This window comes from Calypte anna, chromosome 2, assembly GCF_003957555.1.
Source record: "Calypte anna isolate BGI_N300 chromosome 2, bCalAnn1_v1.p, whole genome shotgun sequence".
In the NCBI taxonomy this organism is placed as follows: Eukaryota; Metazoa; Chordata; class Aves; order Apodiformes; family Trochilidae; genus Calypte; species Calypte anna.
The window spans coordinates 129,677,582-129,703,182 of record NC_044245.1 but is presented as its reverse complement, the minus strand read 5'-3'; the positions used below and the strand labels follow the sequence as shown (position 1 = coordinate 129,703,182).

General features: G+C 34.0%; 1 protein-coding gene across 1 annotated transcript in view; it reads right to left on the bottom strand.

The window, feature by feature from the left end:
- VPS13B (vacuolar protein sorting 13 homolog B) overlaps window positions 1–25,601 on the bottom strand; it is a 417,894-nt gene that overhangs the window by 358,195 nt on the left and 34,098 nt on the right. The window contains 8 exon segments of the mRNA XM_030444536.1: window positions 552–689; window positions 2,679–2,801; window positions 2,954–3,049; window positions 5,699–5,967; window positions 13,575–13,749; window positions 16,771–16,952; window positions 18,075–18,242; window positions 22,587–22,707. Coding sequence (XP_030300396.1) covers window positions 552–689; window positions 2,679–2,801; window positions 2,954–3,049; window positions 5,699–5,967; window positions 13,575–13,749; window positions 16,771–16,952; window positions 18,075–18,242; window positions 22,587–22,707 — 1,272 coding nt within the window.

The window sequence follows — 25,601 nt, the reverse complement described above, 5'->3', positions numbered from 1 at the left end:
ACCTTGGTCCAGTCTTCAATAACTGCAGATAGATAGGGATTAAAGTTTTATTGCACAATTTACAACAGAGAACACTGGTGACTCAAAATTTCTCTACCAAAGGCAAAGTTAGCAAGGCTTCCTCTAAGCAGACCAATAAAGCACACAGACAATAAAATTCACATTGGCCAAGATCTGTTTTCCAAGAGATCATTTCTTAGTTTGAAGACCATGAACTACCTAATGGTTGGGATGAAGTATGTATTGGTAAAGCTTGACCTTTAGCTGGCATTCTCTCATATCTCTGCTTTTCTCTGCATGTGTTCTGCAGTTAGTGCTTCTGGAAACTAAGGTATTAATTCAGTGTTTGGGGCAGGGGGGGAGTATCTGAAGCTTCTCTTGGAATTTTTGTTGCCTTTTTAAAACAGGTTACTATTTTTTGAGCATTTGCAAAGTAAGATTCAGTTAGACATGACAAACAATTGAAAACAATTAGAAAACAATTGAAAACAATTGAAAACAATTGAAAACAATTAGAAAAATTATTTCCAAGAAAAATTTAACTCTCTGACCTTATGATGAGCTGCATCCAATATAAATTCTGCACGAATACTATTATTTTCTGGACTTCTGTAATCGAATAGTGAATTGGTAAGGTATGTCATCCCTTTTGCACTCAAATTGTCTCCACAATTAAAGAAGATGGCCTCCTTCGTGGGGTAGTAGAATATAATATGGCAAGGGAAGAAAAAAAAAAATGGAGTCAGAGTAGTTTCAATTCTGTCATAACTCACCACTAACATAGCAGATACCATCCCTTGAAAAGATATGAAAAAAGGCACCTCAGCTCCAGTCTCATATTTCATTATGAAGTTAAGCCAATTAAATTTTATTCAATATACACTGAATTTACTGACCACTCCCTCCTCATTTTCAAGGTAATGAAAACAGCCTAAGTTAGTGACTATTATACAACCTGTGATACAGATATTAGTTTCATTTTAACAGAAAATAACCAATATTGGTCTAACTTCTGCCCTATCCTCTTAACTATACTTTTTTTTTGTCACAAAATATTCCATTTTTCTGACTGAATAATACATTTCAGATGCTTTATCCATCCCCTTCATAATAAGCAATTATTTCAATGTATGACGATCTTGCTGCCTTATCACTCTATTCATCTAGATTTCTACATGCCTCCTACACATCCCAAACCTTCCGTCCTTCTGAAATCAACACAATTGTTCCATCAAGTTTTATTCTTCTAAAAAGTTATTTATATGAGATTGATTTTTCCAACCATCTACTTCCAATCACATACAACAAAGCTGGAACCTATATTAAAGGCATGAAGTCCAAGCTATAGCAGTTCAGAAAGAGAACAGGTTGGGCAGTATCAACATGACTACCATTCTCACAAAAACAGAGATTTTCTTTTTAACACCCTAGAGGATAGTAGAAAAAAGAGCAAAAATCCAAGTGTCTCTTAGAGGCTGACCTACAGGAAACTGATTCACCCCCTCACCCCAGTCCAAAAATTACCTCTCTCATGTACTTATACCTCACAATCTCACAGCTGCTGCAGACAAGGCTGCTGCCCACCAGCACATCTCCAACCACATCTCCCTTCTATCTTACAGGGCCAGCTGAGCATTTTTTACACATCCTTGCCTTACCAGCCTATCCTTCTGGAGAAGCCTCCATCTATACATTCCAGCACACCAGTCATGCAGGGTGTCCCACCACACCACTATAATCCCTACAATGTCATACTCTACAGTTGTATAAAGGTATCTAATTCTTCTTGGTTGTTTTCTGTGATGCAGGCATCTGGATACAAATATTTGAGATGGATCCCAAGCCATGCTGCTCGCAGAGGGCAAGTATAAGAACCTGTCCCATCATACCTATCATAGTACATGTGACCATTTTCCAAAGAAGAAGATATGTAACATTCATCTACAATCACCTTACGTTTTCTTCCATATTCTGAATTTGTCTCCTTAAAGACTTTCCAGAGCATGAAATCAAGTTAAAAGGACTCTTGTTAACTGCATTATTTCTTTTTGCTTAAACACAGATAATTTCTGATTTCTGGTAGTATTCTATCTAAACTTAAAAAATTCTCATTGTTGAATGTAGAATTATGTACCACTTCATTACATATTTTCAGAAGAGTTCATAAGGATACCTGATTTAACTTCCTAAGCAATTCAAGATTTGCTCTTGATTAAAGATATACATATTAATACAGCTCTAAGTCCTTCACTTGGTACTGTTCTCAACCATATTGAAAAATGAGACAAAGCATTCATTCAATATTTGAGCCACACTTCTATCAACTTCAGTGTACAGCAGCTTCACTTCTTCCCTTCCAATCTTCTGTCAATTTAAGTGCTCACAGTTTTCAACTGTATTTTAATTTATTATAAAAGTTCAAAGCATGCAGACAAACGTTATGATGAGCTGTAATGTATTTGTATTTTAAAAAATTAACTAGTGTTTCACAGCTTCTCACTCCTAAGTCGTTGTCTTTCCAACCATAAGGAAGGAATAAACATGGAGTGCTATATTCCAGTGACACAAAAAAAAATTTAAATCACAATTGGCAACAGCAGACATTCCAATTAAAACCTTTATTAAAGCATACCAGAATTATGTATTCAGCAAGTCAACTGATATTTCAATATACTCACTTCATCACTCCTAATTATGTTCTCTTCAAAGTCTCTAATTCCCATAATTCCTTTAAGGCACATAGCTTGGCAACCAACAAAACCTATTTGGCAATCAAAGAAAAGTTCACCTTTCATGAGGACCTAGTAAGGAAAAAAAAATTTTGATTCTTAAGGAAATATGGAGAAAAATAAAGTAAAATATGTTTAGCTTTATATATTTAGGGCATTAATAAATAAGAAATCAATGAAACTTGAATAAAAATTAATCAAAACCCTTGTCATTGAAAAATTACCTCAACTGTGGTTCCTTCTTGTTCCCAGCATATAACTTCTTTGGATTTTACTTTCTGAGGGCTGTAGTAACTACTTTCAGCTTGCATTTCAGTGAGCTATGAAACAATAGATTAAACAAGTTTCATAATATATATACGTATCTCATTGTAAGTATTAAACAGCAGTAATGTCATTAGCATATAGCACTGATGATGACAAATTAATCTACAGGCCAGAACTTCTAAACAAGCAGGACACAGGTGCAGTTAAACAGCTGTAACACATTATCAGTATTAGAACTTCCCAAATTCAACTCCTGGTTTAAGTATGCAATAACACAAAGTTTTAAATCCACTATCCCATTTTTAGTTTGCTTATCTAAACAGAAACCATGTGAAAAGATGAAACAGATACAAAGCTGAATTATCAACATAGTATCAAAAGAGCTTTTAAACTGCTGTAAAAATCCTGGATTACATTATTTCTTTTTTCCAGCAAATAATTAAACAGCATGATAATATTAAGGAAACATTTTCATTACAATCACTTTTTTTACCCTGTCATTTTGTTTCATGTCATTTATATTTCTTGCAAAATTGTGATATAAAAACTAAAATTTAGGTAAAACACCTATAACCTGCAGCTGAGAAAAAGGAGAACAGAAGCACAAAATAATGAACGTGTTAGGTTTTTGCATTAAAAATACTTAAATTTGTTTATGTTAAGCAGCTTAAATATTTCCAATTCTAAGTTTTATACAGAAATATCCACAAGCTCTCATTATTTTCAAGAATGGATACACATGGATGTTGTTTCAAATTAAAATTTTCCCATCCAAATGTCCAAGAAAATTACATTAAGAAAAATCACTGATCACCCTTCAGCTGTGAGCAATTATTGTAAAGGAAAAGCAATTAATTGATTAAAAGAACTCAGACATTGCAAGACTCATTTTCAACATTATTAGAAAATGCTACATTTAATTTGGCAGGATTTTTAGTTGGAATGATATCAACTGTTCAGAATGCTAATGCAGAAACTTGACCTTATTTTTTAACCAGAATATGAACCACAAATTAATTCCATACATTCTTTGCATGCAAGGAGAACAATGAATTCTGTTTTCCTTCTAACTGTCACCATATTAGTGTCATAAAATCACTTCACATTTACAATACAGAGAATGTAAGATGTTACATTTTAAGAAGTTTTATCAGCTCCTAATATAAAGTGTGTAAACTTGCCAATGAGACATAGGGAATAAGATATGCTGGATAGGGGTTTCAATAAAATAAGTTCATACTATTTGAGAAATTTGAATTTTGGTTGCTTGCTCAAGTTTTTTAAGGGATATCCCAGGGTTATAATTAAAGGAGAAAGAAAAGATTTCCTACTATTTCTTTTTTTATCCTGTCCTTTGGTTTGTTTGGGTTTGACTGGTTTGTTTTTTGGCTTTTGGGGGGGGGGGATTTGTTTTTCTGTTTGGTTGGTTGGGGTTTTTTTTTGGTTTTTGTCTGTTTTGCTTTTTTTTTTTTTTTTTTTTTTTTTTAATGAAGCCTGAAACAGACTGACAGGAACATGACTGCATGTTTGTTGATGCTAATATTCTCAAATTTTGCAACCAAATTTGCCAGAAGGATGAAAGCTTAAAACATCAGCCTCCCCACAGAATGCCTGCAGCTCCCAAAGTCATTTGTCTGAAACTTCCCGACAGTTGCTGAGCACCTAAATGCCCTGCTGTGCCAGCAAATAAAAACAGCTGAAAGAAAGTAGACATGAAGACCCTCAAAATATTCTCTTTTTTACAGATGACAAGCCATATAGGCAGAAAAGGGGCAGGGAGCTGGTGATGGTATACAGTCTATACTCAGACACATAAAAATTGTATCAGGGTTATCAAAGTGCTCCAGTTCATCTGAAAGGCTCAAAGTTATAAAAATCAACATTAGTTATTCTGTTGCACATAGAAATAGTATTATTTCCTGTTCTGTAGAGTTCTGGCCTTGGTTTAATATATGTTTCACTGTAAAACCAAGAGACACCTTCAATTATAGATCTGCATGCAGAATTGCTGGCATCTAGTTTGGCATGTCTTAAGAGGATTTTGGTAACCCAGAACCTTTATTTTTAATTTCTGTCTTTACATCTTCATCTTGTTTAGCCTTTCATACTGTCTTTTGCAAGCTTACAAAAGGAAAAGAGAAGCCTTATAACTCTTGAGATTTGTTCATAGAAAACACTCAAATCTTTCTCTACATACACAATTTACAGCTCAGAGTATGTGTGTAATTTATCCTTTGTTTAATTCAATTCCAACCTATGGAAAATAAGTTCAACATTATTAAGTTGATATTTCCACATATTACAATTTAAATTTAAATTTAAAAATTACATTCCTTCAACTCAAAAGTTGTAAGAAGCTAAAGTTTTTTATAAAGAAATGTTTATATAGACATTAGATAGATAAAATTCTGCAATAAACATTCATAGAAAGCCTTTTAAACTTCTTCTTCCAATAAAATTTAAGCCGTTTCCCTTCAAGATGAAAACATTTGCACTCAAATTCTATGTCCAAAACACCTCACACTGCTATTATGAATATGCAGTACATTATGATGCAAGAGGAACTTCCAACATTCAGTTTTGTTGGTAATGTAAAGCACCTTGCCTCAAATCAAATGGTATATAAACACTCAATCTTTACACAACAAGCATAATTTCTCAACAATGAGAATAAATCTTATAAAACAAAGAGAAACACTTACCTTAAAAGTCACTGTTGCCTTTGTACAGTAAAAACCAATTGAAATAATAGGATCTTTGAGGGATTGAGATTTCTGCTGATGTAGCATCATTCCATCTTCAGTTCCACTAGACTCATTCTCTTCATCATCATAGCTCACAATGGCTGGAACAAATGACCAAGCCCAAGAAACCCATCCTTGCTGCTGGTCATCGTCTTGATGCACGTAAGGATCTTGATTAATATACTGTGTAGGATATTGTATTACTGAACTTGTTTCATCTTCTGCACCTTTTAAAACAAAGTCAAATTTTAAATCAACTGTGCTTGAAAATTAATTTATTATACTCAAAATTATAGTACGTAAAACTTGTCTAGGACTGTATTTCACATATCATCCCAGATATCTGGCTTATTATGTTTGAAAATAAGTACAAATTTTTGATTTCTGAAGAGTTCTCCTCTTTGCAATAGTTTTTTAATGCTATATTTCTACCACACACTTTCAAGACTTCTTGCATTAAAGCTCTTCTAAAGTTGTAAATTAGACTGTACTAAATTATGTAACTGTATGGTTTTCAGTTTAAATTTAAAGGACTTCAATCACAAAATCCATAAAAAGGAAATTGTAAATACAGCACAAATACAAAAATTAAAGTTGAAAGCCTTCTTTGTTTAAAAGTCAGCTATACCAGTATTCAGAGATACAGGTTTTATCTACATTCAAAGAAGCTGGTATGTCAACTGTGAGTTGAAAAAGCCAACATTAATCTACTGTGGAAAAAATATTAGAATTAATATAAAGAACAAAATGAAGATTTCTCTAACAATACAAGTCTAATATTCACGACCCAAATGGCTAACACTGTGCATGTACAAACAGCACTATTAGCTTGGTCTGTCTGGATTCACCACCACTCTTATTGGTCTCCCAGGGGGTATTAACTACTCCAGAATTACTGTAGGCAGTATAGGATGTGGTGCTGTTCCTGCAGGGGAACCATACTGAACATACTATTTAGCTGAGAACAGAAATAGATGTAATTCCATTTCTACATACTCATTTTTAAACTCAGAGGTCTCATTTTTACAAGTTTTAGAGCTTAGTCTTCAGTCTAATTAGACTTTAGTCTTTTAGTCTAATTATTTATACACCTGTGCAATGGGAGAAGGCATAAGAAAAAACACCCATGAAAATTCTCTACACATGCTTAGAGGTGTGGACACCTCGTCCCACAAGGGCAATGCAAGCTTCCTTCCTGCTCTCTTTACAAAACATCATCAGAGATCAGATTTCAATCCAAAATTCAATCTTGAAACACAGGAAACACAGAAGTGCACATAAAGTCTTGGAAACAGCTAAGAGGCAGGACTGTCAGATGTAGAAAGAAAAAGAACTGATATGGAGCATGACTGAAGTAGTTCAGACTGTTGTTGGCAAGCACATAAGAAATGGTGGAAAGTCAGCCAAAAGAAAAAATCTGGAGGTGTAGGACCAGGGTCATGCATAACATTTCAGCTATATTGCCACAAAACCTATAAACCATCACTGAGCATACCTCCTGCTGCAGTATGTGTCCACACAGAGATGGCAGTAACATAGATACTATATAATAGTTTTGTTTATAGTAGTTATTAATATTTTGAAAGATCATTGTGCAGCTATCTGATAGTCAGGGTGACAGTGAGGAACTTGGTTGTGAGCATCTATAATGCCGCATTGCAACTGGTCACTGAAATCCCATATGCTTAAGCTATTGTATGCAGATGGTCAGATTTCATTATTTTAAATGCATGTTTAGGCACATAGAATTGCTTACATCTGATAAAATCAGCTAAATGAGTAACAAATTAAAAAAAATGAGTAAAATTAAATCTTCCCAAATTGTAAAGTTCCTATATTGACATCAGATTTGTTTAAGTAGTTTTCTTGTTTTAGGAACTATAATATTTTTGTGGAGAACTAGATTTCTTTGGATGCCTTTAAAACATTTTATGTTGTTTTGCCATTTTTTTCCTTGAAAAACATTATAATACTTCTTTTGTAGAGAATCCCAAAAACTTGATTAAATCTGAAGGACACGAGTCACATGTTGACCTTTTGGTTTTACTACACAGAAACTTAAATATCAGACCGATTTTTCTGCTGATTATTTTAGAAGTGGCTTAATGTAAATGGCAGAATGCTAACAATGTTCTGAATGCTTTCAGTGAGCAAAATGTATTTCCCATTGATCTCCACAAACTCTTATGCAGTATATGAAACAAAAATACTTTTTGGATTGGCATTGTCAGACAGCTAACACCTTCTGTCCTATTAGATATTTTCACTTACATGTCCCTTTGAGATTAACTGTCCTGTGATATTTACCTCTATCCAGAGCCACTTGCCCTTTTGTGGTGATATTTCATGTTATTTAGTCTTTGTGATTACAATAGACCTATCTCCTGCATCCTGTTGTGATTCTGGTGCTTTAAATTCACTACCACTCGTTTTGTAGCTTACCCTTAACTAATTCATACATCTATTCTTAAATTTATTGAGGTTGGCATGTTATTTAAATAATTGAAATTTTAAAATGACTGATTAGCACCTGCATGTAATATAATGGGAAGCACGTTAGAATAATTATTTGTGTTATTTAAGCACTTGGAAATTGTGGCATTCTTAATTGGAATTTTCTTTAAAAAATTTAGAAGGCAATTCAGTCTCTCCTTCCGTATTCATCAGTTCTTTGCTATCTTAGTTTCAATTTACAGAAAGACAAGTTGGATACATTACAATAGAAGCTTGGGGAAGTTTAATACATGTAGCTATCTACCCTGAAAAGTGGGTTCTTCAGAGAGCTGAACCTGAAGCTTTGTTACTGTGACAATCTATATCCAGTGGACTGTGCAACTCAGCAATAAAAAGTAATCATGATTTCTTCCCTTGATTCATGTTTGTCTGTAAGGTGGAAGCATGTTCTGGTCTAGCAGGGTCCAGAGGTTTCAGTGTAAGGAATATCACAGAATCATTCCAGTTGGAAAAGACCATTGAAATCTCATCCAACTATAACCTAACTCTACCAAGTCCACTTTATTTTGTTTAGTGTTGTAAAAGTGTTATTATCTTCTTGCAATCACAAATGCAGTCTTTATTTTTGTTTAGTTTTGGGGGAGTAAAGATCACAACAGGGTTCGTGTGGATGGGATGGAAAGGTCCAGTTATTGCCATTTCACTCTTGTGAAACATCCTTCATATGCTGGAATCACGTCTCTCATGGAGTTCATTTCATGAAAGAAACAAAACAAAACAAACAAACAAACAAACAAACAAAAACAAAAAAAAACCACAAAAAAACCAAAAAACAAAACAAACAAAAAACAAAAAACACAAACAAAAAATTAAAAATAAAAACAAACAAAAAAACCCCAAAACAAAACAAAACAAAGAAAAAACTCACAAAAAACACCACCCCACCCCAGAACTTTCATAGTATAAAATTTCAATATAATTATTCCAAGAAAGCAGCACCAGGAACTGAACATTTTCAGAAGCTCAGTAGCTCATATTTCTCATGATTCCAGCTTCTCACATCTATCCCAAGCTGCTTCTTGCTCAGCATCTCCTATCATCATGCAGGCCCATCTCAGCTGTCTGCCCACCTGCCCTGCACCCCTCCCTCAGCAATGCCACTTTTTATTTCTTTGCTCTGCTGTTCTTCAGATCTCTGCTCATTCTTTACTTAACAAGCTTTAGTACTTCAGCCTTAAATCATCAACCTCAACAACTCCATCCAACTAAATTCCAGCTCTCCCTTGCATCCCAGCTATGTTAAACAAATTTTTCCATCACAAAACAAAAGCATATTCACAAGTCCCCACTCCCCACATCTACAACTGCTGGTTCTGCCATAGGCTCTGTTCAAACCCTCCCCCTGCTTTTATGTCTCTCTGCACTGAAAAACATCAATTTCCCCCTTCACAACAATGCCAATACAGTCAGACATCCAACACAACAATTCAGGCCCTCAGAAGCAAAAGTCCTGCCCAGCCCTGAGGAGAAGCACAGTCCAGGATGCATGAAGTACTAAGTTCATTTACATACCAAGCAAGTTTCTCCCTGTATTTCTGACCAAGAAATTTCTGACCAGTCAGCCTATGTATTTTGAATGCATTCAACTTGACAGAATTTGAGCACATTTTACTCAGGTAGCAAAATGTACATCCATGACACAGGCTATCTTGCTGCCAAATAAATCTCAAGGTCTTGGGTCTTAGGCTTGGGTATACAAGAACAACCAAAGTGCTGCTGGAATACTCCCAGACACGGATAAGTGACCAATTTTATTATGTCAATGAAGATATAATAAAAATAAATTCCATTGAAAAGATTAAGTATTGGTGATAACTGAAGCCAGTAAATTCTTTTAACTGAGAGGGTGGGGACTGGTTACTATTAAATACTGGGTTAGGCTGTTCAATGAATCTTCAGAAGCCTTTCAAAGAGTTTCAAAAACATAATCCATAAAGGAGGTCTGTACATTATTAAACTGTAAAGAATTCAGGCACAACTCCAGTGGAATTAGCCTTCAATTTCATGAAGCGTTACTCTTGGAAAACAAATGTGACTAATATAGCTCAGCAGATACTACACACCATTTATTATTGTACTTGATTACATCTTTTTTTCTGAAAATAGTAGCACAGTTGAAGTTTTCTCAGAGAAGTTCAAATCCGTGGTTGGAAATTTGGATGACAGGCACCATGAAGTGCTAAGAAAGTGGGGTTTTTCCTTTCTCAAGCACAAACATCATATGAAGTCAGAAGGAAAAAAATCACCTCACCAACTGATGGTAAGGCTAACCCAGGTAATGTCAATTTGGCACTTCTGCTTAACTGCACTGAATGGGAGGAAAAAAATAATTCAATATTTAAAAGTTTTGTTGGTCTGTATGTACATAGATGTGCACGTATGCCTACATGTATTCTAAACTCTATGCAGGAAACAAGCTTACATGGTATGAAGGAAAACAGTTGATAACAGTTTTAGCCTGTGTACGGCAAAGCATTTTGCAGTGAAGACAGAAATGGACTATTTCTGCTGCTCTGGTTTGGTCACACAACAACTGACATCTGGTTTTTGTTCTAAAGGAGATAGCTCTGTCAGATAGGATCATATCATTCAGAACAATGACAATGTTTGAGTACCGTGTAGTTGACTAGAAATTACATAGGAAACTACAGATTTCCTCCCGGGTAGTTCTTGTCATTACAACCTTAGTGTAATTTCTGACCCTTCTGACAACTCCTGAGTACATCAGTGTAAAGCTACATGACATCATTTCATTTTTAGATGGCTATTTTATGAAAAAAAAAAAACCTAGGAAGTCACATTCACAGTTGTTAAAAACAAACAAATAAAACTAAAAAAACCCACCGACAAATACTCTACAAATTTACAGACAACAACTGCAATTCAACCTTCCTGAAGACAAATATTAGAAATAAGGATAACAAGAGGCATTTTACTCATATTTGGACATACAAATCTTGAATTCCATTCCAGATGCAGAAAGGAGTGAGTACTTGTAGGCAGATGCCTTTTGTTTTAACCTTAATCTTTCCTTAAATTATATTTGTTTCACCACCCAACTCACTCCCCAGTTAAAAGAAACCAAACAAGACCACATGCTTCTCTTAGCCAACATCCATGGTCCTTGACAGTTACAGCTGTTCATCCCAGTCTTCTCTTTGGCCAGCTAACATTTGGCTCCAATCCTTAAACCTTTCCATCTGAAACTCACTGCCTACCAGTCCCAGCTGCTCACACTCATATGATTTCTCTCTTCTTCCTATGTCTTTCCTGTAGTCAAGTGGTCCTACCCTAGATACATCGTAATTCTCTACGGCATGAAAACTTGGCCAAATCTGGGTGAATTTTGATAGGAACAAAAGAAAGATATTAATGGTACAAAGATAACCCTCTCTGAAAGCAAGGATAATACAACTTTTCACATGCCACTTTTCACAAACAAGTTCTTCACCTTTTCGCATGCAAACAGTACAATTAAAGGGTTTGTTAGATGCAAAGAGTTCTTTAAAAACACAATGATTTTTTAAATTACTGTATGCTTTAAGTTTCAGAAGAAAATTCAGTTATTATTTTCAGGATATTAGGTACTTCTAATCGTATGTCTTACATTACAAACTCCATATTTCTTCTTAGGCAAATAGTTTCTAGTGCAAAAAACTATTTATGTGTTATAGAAAAATATAACAGAACTATTTACAGACATCTGATTTATTTGCTCAGTTCCACATAGCAGGAGCATGACAGAGAATTCTACATCTGGCATGAGTGAAACGGTTATCTGTGCCAACCAACACTGAAGGCTGTATTTTGGCAAAAGAAATTCCACTGCTGTCATATTCTCAATAATTTATTTCTATGAAACCAGAGAAGACAGCAATACAGGATCAATTAAAAACTTCTTAAACTTATATAAATTAAAACTATACCTTTCTTTAACAAAACAAAAATAATTTGGTAGTTTCACAAAGTTTCAAAACTGTGGTAATACAATAAATGTAAGCCACATCACCTTCACATATAATTTCAAGGATTTTGTAGAAGTCATCATGCTTAGGCTCTGTGGTGTGTATCTCTTCCTACTTCCCACGGTCCAAACTCAAACTTGGAAAGATATCCAACACTTATCTCTTGAGGAAATTAAAATTACAACACAAATCTTGAAGTAAGTTCCCAGTTTTGAAAAATATTTCTGCTCTACCAAAGCATAAAACCAAGAAAGTTCAAAATTTGGAATAAGAGTGCATCCTTCTTCTACTTTACTTAGTGCCTGATACATTAAAGACACTTCAAATTCAAGTTTGGATATTCAAGATCATTCTTGATTAAATTACTGGGAAAAAAAAAACAACACATAGTACGATGTAAGTCAATATGACTGCTTGATTCTGAAACATCCCATGTATATTGTATACAAAAGCAAAGAAATAGTATAGTATTTAAGTTCTAACGTCAAGTTAGAAGTTTTATTTCCCTTAGATTTTTAATATAAACTAATCACCTATATGCCTTTCTTATCTTGCTGCAATTTCCTAACAATTCACCTAGCATAAAACTTCAACACTCAAATGCATCACATGATACAATTAGAAAAAAAAAGTAGCAAAGTTGGTAGGTCCTAGCAAAGCCACATAAAATTCAAGCAGGAGTGAAAAGGCTCACAGCTAGAACTGCATTACTGTCCATCCAGAACTTACTGTATCCCTAAAAATATGTGGGAAACAATAGACAGGAAGCCATCACAAAAGCTTATATAGAATTAACCCCATCAGTGCACAAGTGTCATGTGCAGTAAGTTACCCTGAAAGATCATGTAGAAGAGAGAATATATGTTATACAAAATAAAGAGCATAGGAGAGTAGACAATATGAAAGGGCAGAATTACTGAAAACGTGGTACATAGTCATATTTTGCTGTGGAGAATAAATGTTGATTAATCTATTCTCAGTACCAAGTTTCAAAAAGAGGTGGTAAAGCAGCACTTTGAAACTCACAGCAGCCCAATTTGAACCAGGTAACAGAGAAAAGCTGAAGCTGCCTAAGGAGACAGGTGCCTTGTTCCATAATATAGCAAGAGAGAAATCCAAAGTACCCTACTGTGCCACAATCCCTAAAAGCATCTTTTTAGATAAAGTTATGTCAGAACAGAACATGCAAAAGATGTTAGAGGACTGTATGCTTACCCAGCACAATGAGCAGGCTCAGACAAACTGCAGGCTGCTGAGGTATTTTGCAGTGACCAACCTTGGCCACGTACACTTATAAAAAGCAAAGAAATAAATGTTTTTAACATTTTTTTTTTAAAAGTAAAAACTGGACTTACCTGTGGTATTTCCCAATGTATCTTTAGTATGGCAAATCAAATCTTCACTTTCCCCATCTTTGATGTTTCCTATTTCTCCATAATAAAGAGCAATTCCAAGCTGCATTATACGTATAAACATAGGAAGCTGCTGATCTGAGATTGAAAGTTTCAAACTCTCAACTAATGTGTGAATCTATAAAACGAAAGCAAACAAAAGCAAATAATAACACAGCTCTGTCATCATTAAAGCCAACTTTTAAACAGTATAGCTCCAAATGCACTTTGGACGTGCATTCTACTTTCTAAAAACAAAAGCTGCAGTACAACAGAAGATAAAAGGCTGCAAACAACAGTCCATAACTGGTTTGCCACAAAACAAATCTCCAAGTTGAAAAGTCAAATGAAATAAATTTCACATAATTTTTCTGAATACTTTTTACAATTGTTGTTGAAAACATTTATAGAACAAGTCACATAGGTGCACCTGAATGAAGTTTTATTTTCATCACAGAGTTTTATAAAAATCTCTGTATGGTAAAGAAAAGATACATCCACCATAATAGACAAAGCCCTTTATTGCTATTCCTTTCTCTAATAATGTTATTCCCAACATTGTTGCAAGTGGACAAGAAAAAGGAGGAAGAAGAAGGATTCATTCCATCTTAAGTCCAGAAAATTAGCTTCTCCATATATTTTAGTTCAAACATGCAATCAGGTAGTGATGTCTAAATGAAAGAAAGCTTTGCAAAAAGCAAAGAAAGCAAGCTTTTGCAAAGACTAATCAGCAGGATGAAAAAATATCCTTTAAGTATTTTAGCTATTTTATTAAATAATTTACAATACTTCCTGAAGATGTTATCATACTATAAAGTCATAAACGAGACATAAGGAATCTATTTTTCATAAATATAAGAGCTGCACAAAATTTTTATAATAACAGTCTGTAAAATTAGACATATTTCTAACTCTAGGTCTAGTTTCTAACTATTGTGGGTGAAAATAATGTAAATGCAAGGTAACTATACATCAGCATTGGCCATAATGCAATCCAATTCATGAAACATACAAAATTACTTTGTAAACAACACTGCACATTAACAGGCAGGTAAAAATACAGGAGTAAATTAGATATTTGTATTAAAATATGCTATTATACGACTAAAATTTCACTATCAAACTTAAAGTACTTTTATTAATAAAGCCACAGCCTCAGTCATATAGAATGAGTGAGCCATTTAGAATGCTCATTATAGAATGAGCAGCCATTTCTACAAATCATTGGAAGATTTTATATCTCAGAATTCTGCTACTTAAAATTCTCTTTAAAAGATCAGCATGTAAAATTCCAGGATAGATTTTGGAAATTAAAAATTACTCCCCTGAATTTCAATTTTTCAGGGCTAGCTGATTAAAAATTGTTGCTCAAAGACCTTTATCTGAAGGTGAACAACAGAAGGGGTATAAGAAGTGAATAACTGTCTTAGGATTTGGAAGAATCATAGAATCATTGAATTGGCTGGGTTGGAAGGGACCTCAAAGAAAACAGATTATTTTTCCAAAAGTCTTTTTAGAAGTCACAGAAGGGATACATATCACAATGGAGAACAGGAATACTAGGTAATGAACTGTTATATAGTTATATAGAACTGTTATATAGTGTTATATAGAACTGTAATAGAAATGATGCTGCACTTCTAGTCTTTATTCATAGTACTGCCCCCATCACCATCCTACTCTTACATTGCCAGTGGAACTCATGGCTCTCAGCATGTCAGCTCATCTCACTAAACCTGGGAGAAAACCAGGTATTTCCTCTTGTTCAGTTTGCTTTGTGTCAACGCAGTGAGATGTCTTAGTTGATGGTCAGACAAATGTCAGTGCTGCTCTAAATAAAGGAGGCAAGACTGACAACCCAGTGAAAATCAGCTGACTCTTATGCCTGTCTCATCTCATGACAATTTAAAAAAAAAAAAAAAAACAAAAACCCTCTGATCATTTTACATATGTTTTTCTGTATCCCCCTATATACACCATTTACATTTTAAAACTGAAAGTAGGAGAACAGCATTCCAATTTTAATGGCATACAAATGCATATCCAAGTATTTCAGAACTGTCCACATCTGAGAAGTCTCAGTTTCAACTCATTAAGGTTAGTTTGGCCAAAGCTTTGCAACAAACACAGTAGTCAATATTATACAACAATATTCTAGTCCCTACAGAGAAATCAAAAGAGCATATGCTATTATAAACGTGGGAGTCTTGGAAACTTTCACTCAAGACTGAAAAACAGATGTGATTTACCAAGCAAAAAGCACAGAGCATGAAAGTTTTCAATATAAAGATCTTCAGATATGAAGATATGAAGAAAAAGATTTGAGTGCTGTTGGCTTTTGTCTTAAGCTGGGAAGCAAACCACCAGAACACAAGCTACTCCTCACATGCACTGACGCTGCAGTAATTGCATTAGCAGTGGAGATTTGGAAAAAGCATCAAGCACCCTTGCATTAATTCCATTAATGTAGTTAAAAACAGCTCCTTTTTACTTCAGTTGTAAGAAAATACAGCTATTTCCATTCAATATTTAACTATTTTGAAAGGCAATCTGATGATCACATAATCTCCATATATACAACAAATCAGAAAGTTATGAATTAGTGAATTTGTTAGATTCAACAGATTTGTAGAACTCATCATTGCATAACAGCATAATGGTGAAATATCAGAAAATACTTCAGACTTTAAAAAAATTATTACCTTTGGATCAAAATAAACAAGTACCAATTAACATTAATAATAATCTAGCATCCTGTATCTTAATGTTTCTATTTGATAGAGCATATCTCTCAACATCATATACACTATTTTACATTTAAAGGCCGGAGAAAAATAATTCTAAAAGCACAGATGTAAACACAAGAAAGAGTAAAGGGTAAGTAGACTACACGCAACACAGAAAAAGAGTATACAGAACAAACACAAAAGACTTTTCTGAACAAACTGAAATGTGCCCTGAAAAAGGGCAGGGGCAATAAATAGTTCTTTACATGCTGTTACTGTACAGAAAGTAATTGCACCATATGAACAAAACAATAAAAAAAATTTAGTAAAATACAACAGCATTAGCTTTTCATTTTACTTTAAATTTCAAAGTATATTTTGAAAAAACTGAAAACTTTACAAGCAAGTACAAAAAAAAAAAATTCCATACCTACCTTAATAATAGATGGCATTTTGGAGTTGAGGTTATCATAAGTAAAATGCAGACGAGTCCTGAAGGAACATTTGTACAGCAGAGGCTCCTGGTAAAATTCAATTTTACCACTAGCATTTCTCTTATCAAGGCATACTGTGCAGTCAGAAAAGTTGATCATCTTCCTCAGCACTAAATCAGTGGCTTTTAAAAAAGAAGTATATAGGTTAAAAACTATATTGCATAAGAAAAAAAATCAGTTATTTATACAAGTTCTTATGTAGAAGATAAAATCACATGGTTATTTAAATCATCACTGAAGTACTGACTTACATGACTAAAGAGAAGCAGACTTTTTGAGCTGAATACATTAGAAATAAGGACAATTTTGTTATACCTAATTCAAAATTTCAGCCCTTCACTATACCTTAGACCTGCTTATAAAGCAAGAGTATTGCTCCATGTGCAAGCATAAGACCAGTATTAATCTCATTATTCTCCCAGAAAGAATCCTGCCTATTTTACCCTGAAGTTTTCTTTTGAATCTTAAAAAGCAAACAAGAGCTATTATAGTGATCTTAACATGATACATATTTTGTTATTTAGTCATATTATTTTGTAATAATTCTAGCCAGAATAAAGATATGGGTCCACTAATTAAATAGCCCATTCTACCTAAGATCTTGTGTGATGCTTGTACTGTGCCCAAATTCCACCTTTATCAAATGTCAGCAAGAACACCCAGACTTAAGTGAGTGCTGGTTATTCAAAGACTGAGTCACACAAATACCAAAGGCTAAGATAAAAATCAAAAAGTTGCAAAAACTATCAAAATAGGTTTTTTTTTTCCTGAATATGTGAAGCAAAATGAAGCACTTCTTGCAACTGGCGTGCCACATTTACTTTAGCACAGCACACTTTACTACCTCTCCAGCCAAACTCTTTAGGTAGTTTTAAGATCGTAACAAACAACTGCAACATAAAACCTTCAGATGCTACTGTTCATTCACAAAATAAAAACAGATTGCCTATGCACTCACAGACAGCAGGGAGCACAAAATGAAACACAATCACAGAAGGATGGCAAGTATGAGCAGGGAGGACTACAAAACATGTTGTGTAATTATCTGTGATCATACAAGAATGCATTGAGAATCAATCACTATTATAATTGGCTCATCAAAGTAAAGGACAAGAGGAAAAAATAGTAAGAAATGAGGTAGTAAAGTATCTTACTTCTAACAAAAGACATTTTTTTAGACTTTCAAATTCCTATATTGAGAGTGCCTCCACTGTGATACCTGAAACCAAAAAATAGCTACTCACCAGAGATGTCCATAAATGCTCGATCCCAAAACTCATCCACTGTATAGCATTCTGCAGAAGTGATATTGACTGAGAGAACAATATCATCTTCCACGTATTTTAAAATGAGATTGTTGATCACAATATTGACATTGTTTACAACACGCCTGATTAAGCTCTGAACATAACCTGTAAAATACAACAAATACTTAGGAGTTATAAGGAAGACAAGATGTCAAATTCTTGTACTGCTAAAATCATTATTTTCAGCTAGTATTCTTTTTTAAAATCAAAATTAAAAAAAAAACAACTATCACTATTTTTTAATTTAAAAAAAATCAACTTAAAACTGAAAACTTCATGAGAGGGCATTCAGTTAAGTTAATTGGCATCTTGTATTACAACAAAGTATAAAAACGAAGTTGTAAATATTAGAACCATAATGTAGTCTAAGAAATAAACCTTTGGTGTCAAGAATCAGTGTCCAAACTAATTAACAGAACAGGAGACTCTGGGTTATTGTAGACAAAGAATTTTGAAGACAGAGACTTTTTTACATGAGAGATACATAGAAATAGGTTTTAAAAAGTGAACACTAGTTGCTAAGTTATTTTTCAAGAAAGCATATATTATGACTAGTTGCCCTCTCACCTAAACTTTTAAAAGTTATCTAAATATTAATATGCCTAGTACTTTTTTAATTCTAAAAGCTAATATATACATAGCATGCCCAGTAAAACCCTTGTGAGGTATAACAAAATCAGTATCTGTCAACAACCCAATGATGTAAGTACCTGCAGAGAAGCCTGTTGGGAAGAAAACCATTTAATTTATTCTTTTTAACACAATGTGACTGGAAAAATGATCTCGTCTGTGAATTCCCAGTATGCAGTAAACACTCACATTTTACCAATGTGGCAAAGAAATTAAATATCCCTATTCTACCCTTACTTATATACTTTGATGTATACTGAATGTAACTACAGAGCTAACTCATTTGCTCTGAAAAAAAAACTAAAACAAAACAATTCATAAAACTGTTGTGTTTTAAAATTTATAACACTAGAGTCTATCTAAAATTACATATAGTATATACTATAGGAGGCTTTACTTTGTATGTTAATTATACAAGTTTAAATCAAGAGTAGTTTTGAAAAACTTGCATTAAGTAACACTGATTTATATCAACAACTTTAAGTCACATAAAACTCAAAATTAACATCAAAACATTATGAGATCAGTAGAGGCAAGCTCAGGTTGCTACTTCCATTCTACTCTGCTTTTTCTAGCCATTGTTTTCACACTTAGATATTACTTTTCCCCTTAAATTATTTTGAAAATTTTACCCTTACATAAGTGATTTTCTTGAATTCCACAAATGCAGTTCTACAGAGCTGACATAAAACATTTTTCTTTTCAGTATGCAAAAGCCTCCAACCACCTTTTTTATTAAAGGCAAAATGAGTTTTCAGCTACCACTGCTATTTCTGATTAAAATATTCAGGTACATTTTTCATGTTTCAAAAGTATTTTAATATTAAAATCTTAATTGTAAAATACCTATCACACTTCTTATCATAATTCACCTTGCTTCATAGTATGCTGCTCTTGAGTATACGTCAGCCTCTGAGCAAAGCTATTTCCAGCAGGAGAGCAGCATTTTAGTATCTCCTGTCATCTTAACTGGATTTTAACTGTACTAAAATAAAATGTGGAAAATGTTTTACACCATTGTCTACATAAACGAGTAATCCAGAAACCCAGTTACAGTCAAACTTTAGACACAGTCGTGCTACCAGAATTCTAACAATCTGCATTTATCTTCTTGGTATATTAATCTATAAAGCTACTTTAAAAATGTGTATAATAACTTTGTTTTTACAAATTTGACTTCTTAAAACTGCAAGATCTTATTAGGTAATACAAATTCTGAAAATCTAATGTGTTATTTCAATAATTAAGAGGTGTTAAGAGACCCACATTCATCACTGGACTGGTACAAACCAACTGTTATATAAACAGAAGTTGGCACAAAGCATTTTCTTGATTTTCTTAAATTCAACATAGGGATATTTTGCAGATTATGTAGGTTGCTGGCATAAAATCCAAACCAAAAATTTAAATATGATTTTAAAGCATGCTAGTAATTTCAGTGAAGAAAATGAAGCTGTCCCTCTAGAGGTTCAAAAGTTTAATATTTGCATTCAAGGGTCTTTCAAAGTCAATCTAATTCAAAACGAAGTAATAAAAGCATAAACAGGTTCATACATAATAAGAGAGGGTTTTTTTTAAAAATGGTTTTGTTTTAAATAAAAGTAGGAGTTGCTTCTTATTCCTTTAATTTTTAAAAGAGTATGACCATTTCTGCCACTAAAAGTAGGGTATTCTCTGATTAAGTGTTTAAAATTACTGGGAAACCTGTAGAGATAAATTGTCTCCTGAAGAGCTACACAAAAACCTCATGTATGCTTTTTCCAAATTCATCAAAACTGGTAGGCTGCCCTATGAAGTAAAGCCTATGAATGAAGTTTCAGATTCCAGTACCAGAGTCCAGAACAGAATTTTTGTCATCAGATTAGACACAACTAAACATCTTAATTTAGCAGAGTTGTTGCCAGAGCTACATTTTAATCTAAACTCTGCCTAGCTCCATCTCTGGGAACACAGCAGAGCTAAAGGATAAATCTTTCAACAAATTACAGCAGTCGTCTCACACCTGTATCTTCCAAAGACTAAACAAATCTGAAGATGACTCAACATCTTATTAAAATCCAAGATATGCAAAATAAATCTTAACAAGCCTATATGCTAAGCTTCAGAGAAAAAAATCTTTCTATAAAGAGGCCTCTGCTCCTTATGGATGCTGTTTACCACAGAACTTCTATATTAAACAGTGGGATTTGTGCATCAAAAAACCAAAACCAACTACATTTAGAGAACTTCACCACATATAAAGAAACTTACAGTCCATTTAATATGGTAAACTTTTCACAAATACCCTCTGAATCACTATACCTCACCACCCACATACTCTATCCAGTTGAAGGAGGAATGAAGGATGACAATGAAGGAGGTGATAATGCCTTACAGTTTCATAGAAATACAAAGTACATCTACAGAATCTATCAAGTAGTAATATAAGAAAGCACTAGATCCAATAATTTGCTAGAATATTGCAAATCCAATATGTGCAATTCCTATGAGCACAGTAATCACCAAGAACTACAATATATTCATAAAAAGATGACATGCAAACCAATTTTCAATGTGCTTGTTGCATCTGGATCCATAGAAACGCATTTTGGAATGTTTAACTCCATCACATGTTAACATCACACAAAGCAGATCTCCAGCCTTTGACTAAGACTATACTTTTCTGGAAGGTCTATACATAACACTGACTAAAACACATTTGAAGCACTAAAATCCCAAAACTGGCACTGAAGGCAATACAATCATCCAATTCTTTGGCAAGCCTTTGAGACTCTTGATGATCTCAGGTGGGATCCAAAGAGCCAAACACCAAGAGCTGCTGGACCTAAAGTGCTGTCCATGGCAGGACAGATTAGATGCCACATTTCACAATTCCAAAGCTCATTCATGGAATCTCAGAGCTTTACAAAAGCCTCCAGATCTGGGTCCTCAAGTACCTATTCCAAACCAAGATGATACTCTGTAGTACATAATACTTCACACACTCAATTCAAATGTTCTCTTTTGATTCACAGCAAGGATAAACTTTTTGCTATAAGACAGAAAAAATGCCCGACACAAAACTATGCCCTTAACTCATCTAAAATTACATTCCCCAATAATGCAAATTACAATTCATTCCAGTACTCCCCAGTTTTATTTTTCTGCCCTAAATAACACCCTGTACTCCAAATTTCTGTGCAAGCTGAGAGGCATTAGTAATTAAATAAGTGCTTCCTCAGGCATTTTTAAACCATATAAATATCTCCAAGTTCAACTGACCCAAATTCCACATTAGAAAAACAAATACAAACAAAAAAAAGTGGTGAACATCTCTACCAGTAGATACAGGACTCAATAAAAAACATGTCTCAGAATTATTAGTCTCATAAAGAGAAAAACCTTAGCTTTAAAACTATAAGAATCTGAAAACATGCCTGAAAACATACAAGAACAGAAATTAATGTGAACTACTGAGCAGCTGATGAGCAGCTGAAAACAGAATGATCTGAAACAGAAGAACCAGAACATAAGAGAATAAAATCTAACAATCTAGCACACTATTCTTACAGTATGTTTCTCACAATAATCTATTTTGCATTAAAAACGAGTTCTGTAAATTTAAGGATTCAATAAAAATAAAGGAAAAGATGTAAGGATTAACTATGTTAGATGGCAACTTGCTTGTATATTAAAAGTTCAAATATTTCACTGACCTTTATGGGATTTACAGGTGGACAGAGATATAATAGTTCAACTTAGACACTGCAACTACTTGGATGAAATTTAGGTATTTTTTTCTCACTCATATGCAATTCAGTATCTGAAAATATGGATTACCTGGAGGTAAATCAGGGTCAGGAGAAGCAGATTGCTGAACTCGTCGTGGTTTTACTGCTGACTTCAAGCTTTCGGAGGTACTGCGGTTTGTTGAACTGGAACCACAACTTTCGTGGTCTTCCTGCTAGAGTAGAAGAAAGCAACTTGGTCAACACCAAACAAAAACAAAAATATGGAGAGCAACTTATTATAGATTTCATAAATTAAGCTTCTGTTTGCATTTCTCCATCCATCCAATTTTGTACATGCATCAAACTATGGAAACTTAAAAACAAAATAGTTGGACAACTTAAAAATTACTTGCAATTGGTACTTTCACTAACATATACTTAAAAAAATAATACTGAACACATCTTCTAGCTGCATTTCTGCTGAAATATTCTTTCAAATGGAAAACATCAGGAAGACTACCAACACAAATACAAGAAATTAGCTCAAATGCCTACTTATGAAACCATCTCAAGATGCTTCCAAATACCAGTCACGTCCGTCCTAACCCAGCTAACTGAAGTTGATTCACAAAGCAAACTATTTTTGCAGACTTCTTATTCAGTATAAGATGGGCTCAGAAAATAAAAGTGGACTGAGGACATGTGCTCATCTTGAGCTTCTGTATTGCTTCTTCACCTTAAGGAATTCAGAAACAGGAAATATGGCTCATAATTAGAGAATACAATATTAGGCCTTACAAGATGAAATTCATAGAAACAAGAAAATCTTAATTAGCTGAATTTAAGGTTTTAAATACCCACCTCGTATTTCCATTACATTCCAGAATGACAGTTTAAGTACAAGACTCAAGAGCAAGTACACCAAAAAAAAGTAATGAAAATATTTATTGGAAGAGTGGGCCAGAGAGGAAGCAAATTCTTACAACTTTTGACCCAATCCAAATTACCTCTTATTACCTTCAATAGACACGGTCTCTTGTAGAAAAATTGCTAAATGCTCTGGGTCATAGCACCAGTAGGATTGCACAACATGTCCACAAAATGAGGGGTTCAGGGAACAATTGCCAAGTACTGCAGTACGAAGGTGTGATATTATAAGTCCTCTAACTACCAAAAAAGCAAACAGCTTCAACTGTCCTGGGTTTTTGTACAGGACCAATCATGTGGTTCCCTGCCTGCTGCCCATTTTTAAGAATCTCAGAGAAATTACAAAAGGGAATCTTCACATTACTTGCCCATTAAGGTTTTTGCATGGGACGGAAAAAAAAAAAAAAAAAAAGCTGTATGCAATGATATATTTTAAATGAAAGTTTGCAATTCAAAAGCAATGGTGGAGATAGCTCTTTCCTTTCCATTCCATATTTAGAAAAACAAGACACAGTGGGAAATTCTCTGATAAAGTGAAAATACCACTTAACTAAGAAGTAAGATGATAAGCAATACAATCTTATCCTGGAAAAAATAACAGAAGGCTGAAATTATTTGGAGAAATTACAGAAGACAGACTCATTCATATATTAGACGTCTGGAAGACAGCTTCTCTTAGAAGAACTACTATAGAGAATTTCAGATTTTTCTTCTGTAGAATTGAAACAAGCTGTTTGCTGGTTTTAATTAACAGCTATTTGACCATTTCGGTCATACAGAACTTGCCCATACCAATGCATGAAAAAAATGAAATTAGTGTTTAGCATTAAGTGTGTTTGGAGGGTATGTGTTTGGCTTCCTTATCTCAAACAACCTTCTGATGCTTTTCGTTGAGGAATGCGAGACTCCTGAAGACTGATGCAGAACTTTGAACTACAGCACAACTTCATTAGAAAGCCACCCCTCTCTTCATGGCATACCTCAGCAATAGTAACAACTTGAAGATCTTGCTGTATCTTTAAACTGGGGTGACAGAGGCCTCTTCATCAATAGGTATATTATGTAATCAGAAATATTCAACTCTCAAGTTTACCAAGAAAAAAAAAATAAATCATTGACTGTTTCGCTAAACTGTTCGAAATAGCTTTCATCCATAACCTTTCTTTCTTGGAAACTAGTTCATATATAGCATAAGAATAATTTTTCAGATGAGTCACCATAATGCTATTTATATTTTGAACCTGCAACCTGCCAATGTGATAGGGTCACATTACACTTGCCTTCTAATATTTATGTTGAAAAAGAAAGGGGGCTAGGGCAGGCATTCTGGTTTTGCTGTATTAAGGGTATCAAGCCTGATTACATTCAAGACTAACTTTTCTGTCTGCAAATCTACATGGCCAGATTTGATCAATCTCTTAACTTCATGCAAAATCTATGTGATGTTTTAGTCATATAGAGTATAACCAGCATTCAAAGATGACTTAAGAGTGGTTTAAGCTTTTTGCTTTTTCTGCTTTTGGAGAGTAAGTAATACACACTACCATACTGGATTTCAGGGGGTTTTGTTTTAAAAAAGGACAGAGAACTCTTAAATTGTGCTATTTTTGAAAGAAATTCAACCTATAAATACATTCAATACAATAAGCTTTTTCTGTTTCCTTGAGCTACAAGTACATTGTGATGGAAAAATGTTACAACCATGTAGTGTATGCAGACCTAAAAGTAATCAAAGCAAAAACGCACATGTTTCAAGATGGTGGCAAAATGCAAGACAAACACAGAAATATACCCATGCAACTTAATCCTCATGAAGTAACAGTACATCTACACTTAAGAAGAAGAATTCAACCTGACCAAACATACGAAAAAAAGTTTAATCTGGGATAATATCTATTCATTTCCTTACATTACACAATTATCAAAAAGGTTTTAGAGCTGCAAGAGGGTTCTCTGGGCATGAACACACACCATTTTTCACAACAGCTACTGATATTTCATAAAGCCATTTTTTCATTTCTTCATTACTGCAAGATAAGAGTGACCTTATAAGAACTACATTGCTATGTAGACATCCATCCAAGAGCTTTCTGTATCTGCATGCTTCTGCTGTATGTTAACTCTCAGAGCACACTATTAATTTCTCAAACATGTGGCTGTCTCATAAGCCCAGAAGTAAAACATGTTCATTAAAGAA